General features: G+C 51.8%; 2 protein-coding genes across 2 annotated transcripts in view; both read left to right on the top strand.

The window, feature by feature from the left end:
- Window positions 1–320: 320 nt before the first annotated feature.
- Window positions 321–3,537, top strand: BCAS2 (BCAS2 pre-mRNA processing factor). The gene is made up of 7 exons (XM_033080109.1): window positions 321–446; window positions 527–619; window positions 906–976; window positions 1,120–1,281; window positions 1,927–1,977; window positions 2,494–2,574; window positions 3,111–3,537. The coding sequence occupies exons 1-7, from the start codon at window positions 354–356 to the stop codon at window positions 3,238–3,240; spliced, it is 681 nt and encodes a 226-aa protein (XP_032936000.1). The 5' UTR covers window positions 321–353; the 3' UTR covers window positions 3,241–3,537.
- Window positions 3,538–4,681: 1,144 nt separating this feature from the next.
- Window positions 4,682–10,822, top strand: part of TRIM33 (tripartite motif containing 33) — a 37,251-nt gene continuing 31,110 nt past the window's right edge. Inside the window, exon 1 of the mRNA XM_033080108.2 lies at window positions 4,682–5,117. Within this exon, the coding sequence (XP_032935999.1) occupies window positions 4,682–5,117 (436 nt within the window). The remainder of the gene's footprint in view (window positions 5,118–10,822) is intronic.

The following is a 10,822-nucleotide window of genomic DNA, read 5'->3' as shown; positions in this document are numbered from 1 at the left end:
GATCCAAACCCTTCACGTGTCTCCGTTACTTAAGGGGGCGTGGCCGCGGCGAGAGGGGCGGGGCTGGAGTGGCTCCGAGAGCGGCGGGACCTGGCAGAGAGGGGCAGGGCCGGGGTCGGAATCGTCCCGGGAGCGGCGGGACCGGGGCCGGGGTCGAACCGGGAGGGGCGGGGTTTGTTGGGGGCGTGGTCTGTGCCCGTGGGGGCGGGGTCTGTGCACTGAGAGGGCGGAGTCTGTGTCCAGAGGGGGCGGGGTCTGCGCCCGGAGGGGGCGTGGTTTGCGCACAGAGCCTCGTGACGCACAGCCGTGCGTGACGTGCGTGCGCACGCGCAGTGCGCGCGGCCGCGGCCAAGATGGCGGGCCCGGGGCTGGTGGCCGGGGACGTGGTGGTGGATGCGCTGCCTTACTTCGACCAGGGCTATGAGGCGCCGGGCGTGCGGGAGGCGGTGCGTGCGGGGCCGGGCCGGGCCGGGGAGGGGCCGAGGCGGCGGGCGGGCTGCCCCGCCTGACGCCCCGTGTGCGCTAGGCCGCGGCGCTGGTGGAGGAGGAGACGCGGCGGTACCGGCCGACCAAGAACTACCTCAGCTACCTGCCCGCGCACGACTACAGCGCCTTCGAGGTGAGCTGGGGCGGCCTGGCAGTCCCAGCCCCCAGCCCAGTGCCTCCCCATACCCCGACCGGGCTCCCACGCCCCCGTGCCCCGCTTGTCCCCTGTCCGTGCCCTGGCTGTGACAGACCCTGTCTGTCCCCGGGTGTCCCCGCTGCAGCCCTCCTGTGTCACTCCGCCCCTGTCCCCGCTGTCTCTCCCCCGTTACCCATTTGTGTTCTGTCCCCGTCCTTCCCACCATACGCCGCTTATATCGCCCCATTCCCCCGCCTGTCCATCACCGCTGCCTTCCCTGCAGACCGAGATCATGCGGAACGAGTTTGAGCGCCTTGCGGCCCGGCAGCCCCTGGAGCTGCTCAGCATGAAGAGGTGAGTGGGGCCGGTTCGGGCAGTGCCTGCCCCACGGTGAGCCGTGCCCGGTGCCCCAGGGTGAGCCGTGCCCCAGGGTGAGCCGTGCCCGGTGCCCCAGGGGAGCTGTGCCCGGTGCCCCGGGTGAGCCGTGCCCTTTGCAGGTACGAGCTGCCCGCCCCATCCTCCGGGCAGAAGAACGACATCACGGCGTGGCAGGAGTGTGTGAACAATTCCATGGCACAGCTGGAGCACCAGGCCGTGCGCATCGAGAACCTGGAGCTCATGTCCCAGCATGGCTGCAATGCCTGGAAGGTGTACAACGAGTAAGGCCTCTGCTGCTCTGCTCTGCTGTGTTGCATTTCTGTGTGTTAATTGTGTGTAAATCCGGTGGGGATTTTGAATGTAGCCTGGAGTAGATGAAGCCCTGTGAGAGAGGTGTGAGTGCAAGAGGAGGCTGAGCTCAAAGCTGTCCCTGTGGCCAAGAAACAGCACGTGTTTAATACATCCCAGTCCTGAATGGTGTGGGTTATTGTTGATAGTGGGTGTTAATTGAGGCTAGTGATAGCCTGTGAAAGAATAACTCAGTAGTGGAAATTGAGATGAGTTACTCCTGGCTTAGCCTGGATCTGTAATAAAGCTGCTGCAAAAGCCAAGAAAAGGTTGTAGAGTGTGGCTGCAGGAAGCACTGGGGCTAATCCAGACAGAGACTGTTAATGTCCACTTTTTGAGAAGGCTGAGCCTTAGATGAAAGAATAGGCCAAAGGAATGCCAAAGTTAGCTCAGAGAGAAGGCAGAGGGTTCCTGAGCTCAGGAGGAGGGAAGCAGGTAAAGGATCTGCTGGCTGGGACAAGGTCTGTGGGTTGCAGAGGCTTGTTGAATCCTTAATTCTGAGAAGTTAAATGTCAGGTGAAATGGAGCTGATTTAGCACTTGTGTGTTTTTAATGCTTTACTTGCATTCTGTCATCAGGCATCTGGTTCATATGATAGAACAAGCCCAGAAAGAGCTTCAGAAATTGAGGTGGGTCATTCTTATTTACATTTTTGTACTGAAATTGGAAGTGAATCTTTCTCACCCTCCAAGCTATACAAAGGAAGATGTCTGTGCTGGCTGCTGCCATGGTCACAGGGAAAAACACCCAGTAAAATCAGTAATTTGGAAATGTGATCCTGCCTTCCCAAGCAGTTATATTTATCATGTCTGTTCTACTCAAAATTCTGTGTTTGGTTTGTTTGAACCTGTGCTCTGGATTTGTGGAATCCTCCCTGAAATGTACAAATGCTTTCTTTTCATTACTGATAATTTAATGTGCAGTTGTCTCTGTAAGGACATCTTCCCTGATGTTGAGTTTGTCCTTTTATTTATCTCAGTGTTCTCTCTGAGCCCTGTACTGGGGTTTGTATATTTGGATGTTGTCCTGGCTACACAAATGTTTTCTGGCACTACTTCTAGGGATTGAGTGTACTTGGAAATCAGCAACAGGTCCTGCAGATGCTAAAAAAGTGAGGAAATAAAAATACATCATTTTCTCCCCAGGAAAAACATTCAAGACCTGAACTGGCAGAGGAAGAACATGCAGCTCACAGCTGGGGCTAAGCTGAGAGAGATGGAATCCACGTGAGTATTGACATTTGTTAACCCTTGCACAGGCTCCTCCATTGCTTGGAATTTACTTGAAATTCTTCTTCCACTTGAAATTCAGTGATCCTTTGATGCTGCTGTAGGATACTCTTGCTTTGTAGAAAATGTTTTCAAGTATTTGTAGTTTGGTAATTATATTTACTGAAGTTGAGTGAATCAACAGATGGGAACAGGGTATATTTATACCTCATATATATTATATTTTTATATATATGCACTTCATATTTCCTAAATTATCTTAAACTCTTCTTTATCTCAATATTGGCAGGTACTGGATGAGTCTAGTCATTAAATTTTTTTGTGTTTTCAGGTTTAACAGGGTTAAAAATTATTCATTGTCATTTTGATTGTTCAAATGGCCATGGATGTCAACTGAGGATTATCATGTGCTAAGAAAAACACTCCTTTATTTGGTGTTTTTGCTTGCTTTGGAACAGTGTTTGTCTTTGATTTTAAACCACAGGACTGTTATATAACACTTAAAGGCTCTTTGTATTTCTTTTCCCTTCCAGGTGGGTCTCTCTTGTCAGTAAAAATTATGAGATTGAACGAACTATTGTGCAGCTGGAAAATGAAATTTCCCAAATCAAGCAGCAGCATGGGGAAGCAAACAAGGAGAATATCCAGCAAGACTTTCAGTGACTTAATCCTGACTTCTCTTAGTGCAGCATGTGTTAAAAACTACAAACCAGACACTTTGGAGATGCTGTGTCTGTAGACACCTCTAGTTGCAGTTGTGTGAGGTGGTAAAAGGGTATTTCTGTTGTTTCTTTTCCTTGTTTTAAATTCTAGGAGGAGGTAGGGTGGACTCAAAACATCCTGTTTAAATGTATTACAGACACTATTAAATGCACTGTGAATTGTTTCACTTGTTATATACTGAAAGCAGAAGCTCATGTTGTGTTTTCCTCTACACATTTAATAAATCCTGTTTTGCTATTTTTCTGGCTTCTGCTTCGTGTCCAAGGCCCAGGAGCTGTGGAGAAGGTGGCTGGGCCAGGTGGCTCCCCCAGAATCCCTGCAGGGGCAGTGGGGGGAAACTGGAATTTGGTGTGGGGAGGTCTCTGCAGCACTGGGGCCGTGCAGTGCCCACAGAGGGGCTCAGCTGCCCCCTCCTGCACTGCTCCCCATCCCAGGCATTATTCCTGATCCTCCTCCTCCTCCCTGCCCTCTTCCCCATCCCAGGCATTACTCCTGATCCCCCTCCCCTGCCCTGTTCCCTGTCCCCATGCACTGATTCCCACCCCAAAGCCCTGCTCTGTGTCCTGGTGTCCCTTTCCCTATACCCATGTGCCATTTCCATCCCGCTGCTCTGTTCACCATCCCAGTGTGTTATTCCCAATCCAGCTCTGCTATTTCCTCTCCTGGTGTCCTGTTCTCCATCCTGCTCCATTACCCCCACCCCATGCTTTGTTCCCCATCCCAATGGGTTATTCCCTATCCCCATGGGGTATTCCGCAGCTCGGTGTGTTATTCCCCATCCCACTGGAGATTCCCCACGGATATTCCCCGTCCTCAGGCGTTATTCCCCTTTCTGATGCGTTATTCCCCTCCCTCAGGGGTTATTTCCCAGCCTGTGCGTGTCATTTCCCGTCTGGAAGGGTTATTCCCCACCCCGGTGCGTTATTCCCCCTCCCGGCAGGGTATTTCCCATTCCCTTTGCGTTATTCCCCCTCCCGACGGGGTATTCCCCATTCCTGGTGCTCTGTTCCCCACTCCCCGTACGTTATTCCCCATTCCCGGTGCTCTGTTCCCCATTCCCAGTGCATTATTCTCTATTCTCGGTGCTCCGTTCCCCATCCCCGTTTCCCGTTCCCGGCGCGCGTTCCCGGGGGGCGTGGCCATGTCCCCGCCGCTCCCGCCCATTGGCTGGGAGCCGCCACCGCCGCCCAATAGGCGCTCAGAGCTGGGCCCAGTGCCACCCCAGAGCCCCGCCTCCCCGTGACGTCACCGCCCGCCCTCCCGGCCGCGCCGTTGCCGCGGGAGCGCGCGCGCGTGCGCGGCGCCGGTCCCGCCCGGTCCCGCCCGGTGACGCGGTGACGCGGAGCGTGCGCGGAGCGGGGTCGGGTTCAAAGGAGGAAACATGGCGGAAAACAAAGGAGGCGGCGGCAGCGGGGACGCGGCCGCCGAGGCCGCGCCGGGTGGCGGCGGCGGCCTGGAGCCTCCCGCCGGCTCGCCGTCCTCCGCCGCGCCGCCCGAGGAGCGCGAGAGCCCCGGGGCGGCGGCGGCGGTGGCGGAGCAGCGCGGCGGCGGCGAGGCCGAGGCCGAGGCGGCGGCGGGGCCCGGTGCGGCGGCGGGGCCCGGCCCCAGCCCGGTGCCGCCGCTGACGCCCGCGGCTCCGGGGCCGTTCTCGCTGCTGGACACGTGCGCGGTGTGCGCGCAGAGCCTGCAGAGCCGGCGGGAGGCCGAGCCCAAGCTGCTGCCCTGCCTGCACTCCTTCTGCCGCCGCTGCCTGCCCGAGCCCGAGCGCCAGCTCACCGTGCCCGTGCCCGGCGGCGCCAACGGCGACGTGCAGCAAGGTGAGCGCGGGGCTCCCGGGACAGCGCGCCCGGCCCGCGGCTCGCCCGGCCCAGCTTGGGCCCGGCCGGAGCGCGGGGCTGCGGCGGCTCCGACCCCGGGACTGCGGCCCGGGCAGGTGCGGGGTCGGGAGCCCGGATCGCGTCCTGCGGGTTTCCATCGCAGCCAGCACGGCCCGGAGCTGTTGGAGCGGGCGGAGGGGTGGAGCAGCGCTGCTGGGAGGGAAGGCTGAGGGGTTGGGATTGGGATTGCTCGGCCTGGGGAGGAGAAGCTCCAGGGACACCCTGAAGCCCGTTCCGGAGCCTGGAGGGAGTCTGTGATAAAAACGGGGACAGACTTTTGAGCAGCACCTGTTGCGGTAGGAGCGGGGATAATGGTTTGAAACGGGACCAGGATCGGTTTAGATGAAGTGTAAGAAAGAAATGTTTACCATGAGGGTGTTCAAACAGCGGAACAAGTTGCTCAGGGAGGTGATGGAAACATTCGGTGTCAGGCTGGGCCAGGCTCTGAGCGAGTCTAAGCTGTCCCTGCTCGTGGCAGGGGGGTTGGACCAAGGACCTTTAAAGGCCATTTCTAACCCCAAATATTCTGTCATCCTTTCCTTCTGTCGTGTTTTGGCTCTCGGGGGTGACACTGGAGGCGAGTCAGGAAGGGGGAGGGCAGCTGCTGGGGTAGAACGTGTCTGATTAAATTCAATTCGGCGCTGTTGCAGTGTTACCTGCCCAGGTGGGAACGCTGTGTGCACTGCAGCTGCTTTCCTGTGCACCGAGATAAAACCTTGCAGTGCTTTTTGTCAGCTCTGTACAGAACTCGTGCCAGGGAGCAGGAGTACACTGCTCCTTCCACCTGTTCTTACCAGAGTCACAGCTTGGGGTTGATTTTTTTTTTCTTCTAATATATGTTCAGGGATGGAATTGAAAAGCTTCTGGAACTTTAGATGGGGTGACTCATGTGGTGTACAGAGCAAAGTAGGGCCCTGGTAAGTGGTTTTGCAGGTCCTAAATGGGCTCTATGGTCAGGGAGACCTTGTTTGGTGACATCTTTGCACTCAAGCCTTTCCTGTGTTCTCCAGTGAAGGAATTAACCTGGCAAGGTAGAGATTTTTTCATCCAGACTGTTCAGAAGTCCATCCTGGATGTGACCTTAGAAAGTTCATCAGTTTTAAAAAGATGATGTCTTAAATATTGTTTGACAGTTCACTTTGTGAAACACTGAGATGGTTTTGTGATCCATGTTTTTAAATTACAAATTCTACATTATGTGTAATATCATAGAGTGACAGAGAGATTTGGTTTGGAAGGGACTTTAAAGCTCATCCAGTGCCACCCCTGCCATGGGCAGGGACAACTTCCACTGTCCCAGGCTGCTCCAAGCCCTGTCCAACCTGGCCTTGGGCACTTCCAGGGATCCAGGGGCAGCCACAGCTTCCCTGGGCAGTGATATGTCAGTGACATACACAGAACTTGGGAAACAGGGTTCATTTTATTAGCAATTAGCAGGATTAACACACTTCAAACCTTCTATTTTAGGGTATTAGGAGTCCTGTTGTGTCAGTAGGATACAGGTGTGTACAAACTGGAATATCACTTCTTGTTGGACACATTTTAAAAAGGCTTGTTGGTGTGCTTTGGTATAGAAAGAGTTCATGCTTGGATTGTTGCAATTAGAGGTTTTAGGTGATGTGAGCAAGGTGCAGGGGACTGGAGCATCTTTCTTGGGAGAAGAGAGAACCAGGCTGGGCCTGGTTAGTCTGGAGAAGGGAAGACTGAGAGGGGATCCCATCAATCCCTGTGGATAATTCCAGGGTGGCTCAGAGGATGGTATCAGGCTCCTTTCAGTGGTGCCCAGGGCAGGACAAGGAGCAATGGCCATATATTATAACACAAGGAATTCTTTCAGTGGACGGTGGCAGAGCACTGGAGCAGCTGCCCAGGGAGGGGTGGAGCCTCCCTCTCTGGACACATCCCAAACCCACCGGGACACATTCCTGTGTCACTGCTCCAGGTGAGCCTGCCTCACCAGGGGGTTGGACTGGGTGATCCACACACCTGCCTTCCAGCCCCAGCTGTTGTGGGATTGTGGGAGTGTCCTGTAGGGCTGTGGATCCAGCTGTGGATCCAGCTGTGGGGGCACAGGGGCTGGCAGCAGTTGTGGGATTGTGGGAGTGTCCTGTGGGGCTGTGGATCCAGCTGTGGATCCAGCTGTGGGGGCACAGGAGCTGGCAGCAGTTGTGGGAGTGTCCTGTAGGGCTGTGGATCCAGCTGTGGATCCAACTGTGGGGGCACAGGGGCTGGCAGCAGCTCAGCTGAGGATGGACCATGGACCAGCAGAGGCTTTTCTGTGGACAGCTCTCTGCACCTCGAGAGTGGAATCAGTTGAGTGGCTCAGGAGATGGTTGCCAGTAAATCAGACAGAAAATGGACATTCTGAGCCTCCTGAGAAGCCCCACAGTGCTTAGTCACACAGGTTCCTTCCCTGTTTTGGTAGTCACAAAGGCTGAAGTGTTACTTCCACTTCTGCTGGTTCTCAAGTCTCCTTCATGACGAGCAGGTGCTTTTTCATGAAGGAGGAATTGGAGAAGTGGTGCCTGTAGCTGTACCTGAGGCAGGTTACACTCTGCTGCAGGCTCTCCCTGCTGGATTGTGTGCCTGCTGTCCTTCAGCATCTCTTCACCTAGACCAGAGAAGTACAAGTGATATTTTCCTGGTTGCTTTCTTAATTAGCTTCAGAGTTTGCTCAGTGAGAGCTGTCAGGACTTAAAATATGTGTGTGTATTGGGTAAAAAACGTGAAAATTGAGTGTGAGGTTGGTGCCTGCAGAGCAGTCCTCTGGCTGACAGCACCTTTGCTGGTGAAGCTCCCTCTGCCCTCCTGGAGAGAGCAGTGAGGATGCTGGAGAGATGGTGCTGGGCTTGGATCAGCATCTCTGCTCCTGCCAGGCTGCTGCTAAAGAAGGCAGAAAAATTAACTCAGTTCCTAAAAGTTGGAGAACCCCTAACTAAAGCTTGAAAGAATTATCTGAAGTTGTGGCTTGCTGTATTAAAAACAAGTACTTGGTGGGTTTATACCTGTGCTGGTGAAATAGATTTATTTCCCTGTTGTTTACATTTATGTAAGGAAAAATAGAAGATTCTTGTTTTATGTATTTAAAACATATGCATTTGTTTAAAATTAAAACTAGCATCTCATATCCAGTTTAATGTCCTTATTAGTTATGGAATGTGCATTTTATTTGGTGGATAGATGATTTTGTAGTGATGTTTCAGCTGTCCAGCTGGACTTCTCCTTTCAGGTTGAACAGGTTACAAGAAAATGCCTGCATTTGTATCACAGTATTCTGAAAAAAAAAAAACAACAAAAAAACCAACAAAAAAAACCCAAACAAAAAAACAAAACAACAAAACTGCTGATTTCTAAGTTAGATATTTCAGACTGTAACAGATACTGTAAAACAACTTTTCCTGCACCTGCTGCTGCTGCTGCTGCTGGAGGAGAGGTTGTTTTGTGGTTTCACTGCCTGGATGAGATATTTACAATCTCTCTTAAGATGATTATCTCAGTGGAGAGAGCGTGGGGCTCTCCCAGCTCCTTGGGAATGTCACAGTTACAATTAGGCTGAAAAACCAAATGAGCTGAAAAACCTCCACACATTTACTACCCAGAGCTGTGGTGTGTGGTGCCATAAATTGGTTTGATATGCTAAATTCAGCTCCTCTACCCAGTGTTGCTGTGTTGTATTAACCACATTTAAAGCTTTTTTTTTTTTTTTATTTACTGTGAAAGGAGGACATAAAAGTTCTGATGTGTATGAGGATGTGGCATGTGGTGGTAGTTACTGTATTTTCAGTCTAGAAGAATGAAAATTCCTGCATCAAATAAGGCTGTTTAAACTGTGTAAATGCAGTATCTTAAATTTTATTAAACTGGATGTGAGTAGATGTCACCTGAACTCTCTTGATTCTTTCCTCTTCTCCTGTGTTAATAAATGAGGCTCATGAATATATGCTGGAGCCCAGCATGAGTTCTGGAAAATGTTCAGTTCATATTCTGAACTTACTAAAAGTCTTGCTGTGAAACTTAAATTTCAGTCTAAATTAATAATGTGTTGTAAAGTATTTCCATCTGAGAACATTAAGGCATGTGTTATTTTTATAAGAATTAATATCTGTGGCAGCTGTACATTTCTTATTAAATATAATGTATTGTCAGTTCAGTTTGTGATAATTGCAATATAATCAAGGATTGTTCAAAAAACAAAAAACTGAGTTAGGAGTGGACCTTGAAAGCAGTTAATTTTTTTTAAAATGTATTTTTATTCTGACAGATTTCAATCTGATAGTGTCGCTCCCTTGACCTGTGAGGGTTTGTTTCAAGGCCTAATCACTGAAATTAGAGCAGGGTTTTGATGTATGGCTGTGCAGAAACATGCTTGGACTCTTGCAGCGCCGAGAGAAATAAATATTGTGCACATGGAGTGATTACTATTGGAGTTGTCACCCAATAAATGGGACCTGGCAGAGATTCATTCCTGAGAGGGCTGATCCCCTGCCAAGCCTGAGCCCAGAACGGAAGCTGGAGTTACTGGATTGCACAAGTGCCTGCAAATATTTCCTGAACTGGGAATTTTCATTGTCGTTGTAACAGTCTAAACATCTGAGAGGACTTTAATTATCTTCCAGTCACTTCTGTGAGGGAATCTGGTACTGCCACCCAACCCAGAGCTGTGTGTGGAACCAGAGGTGTGCAGTGATGCTGCTGGCTGCACAGAAATTGGGTTTTGGGAGGTTGCTTGTCAGGGGATGATGTGATAGTTTTAGGCTTGTGCTCATTGATGTCTCACCTGTATCAGCAGAAGTTGAAGCCATTCTTTGGCACAAATGTGGGGTGGGGTGGCAGGGCCGGGTGTGTCCAGCCCCACCCCTGCCCAGAGCCGGTCTGGTGGGAGGAGGTGCCAGGAGGCTCCTGGAGCCTTGTCCAGGTGTGTGCTGCTGCTGGGATGGGCAGTGCTGGATGGAGCATCCTCCCTGGGGACAGGGGAACAGAGTCCCTTTATCCTGCTGGCACTGGGCAACCCTGGCTCTGCCCCTCTCCTCACCCCAGGGGTGCCCCAGCCCTGAGCCCTTGTCTGGATTTGCCCCAGTGTGAGTCTGGCTGTCCTGGGAGCCCTGTGCTGGCCCAGAGTGGGCTCCTGGGTTTGCCCCAATATGTGAGTGTGACCATTCTGGGAGCCCTGTGCTGCCCAGGGTGGGCTCCTGGGCAGGAGGGGTGGCTGTCCTTGTCCTGCTGGTGCAGCCTGGGACACTCTGCTCTCTCGTGAAGGATGTGCTGTTGGCTCCTGTTCAACTTGTCCATAACACACTTCAGACATTCTATTTTAGGGTATTAGTGAGGACAGAGTTACTTCTTTATCCTCTTTTTTTTATAGTTTCAGTACTCAGACTGTTATGAAGCAACTAAAAATTGATGAAGATTTGTGTGCTACTCATCAGAGCTGATGTTAAAGGAGCTGAATCTTACAAAAATAGGAATTTTAGTGTGTAAATAGAGGTATTTAGGAACACAAGTGTTTGGGGTCAATGTTTGAATAAACTTTGAATTTATAAATTTGAACTTTGAATTTATGAACCTGGGACATCCCTATGATGTCCCAGTGATGGAGAGGATCCATTAAGTGCTACTGAGGTGCAAAGGGATTTTTGGATCTCATA

The sequence above is a fragment of the Catharus ustulatus genome, chromosome 25 (assembly GCF_009819885.2).
Source record: "Catharus ustulatus isolate bCatUst1 chromosome 25, bCatUst1.pri.v2, whole genome shotgun sequence".
NCBI classification, from domain to species: domain Eukaryota; kingdom Metazoa; phylum Chordata; class Aves; order Passeriformes; family Turdidae; genus Catharus; species Catharus ustulatus.
The sequence above is the reverse complement of the archived record's forward strand: the minus strand, read 5'-3'. Positions and strand labels throughout refer to the sequence as shown.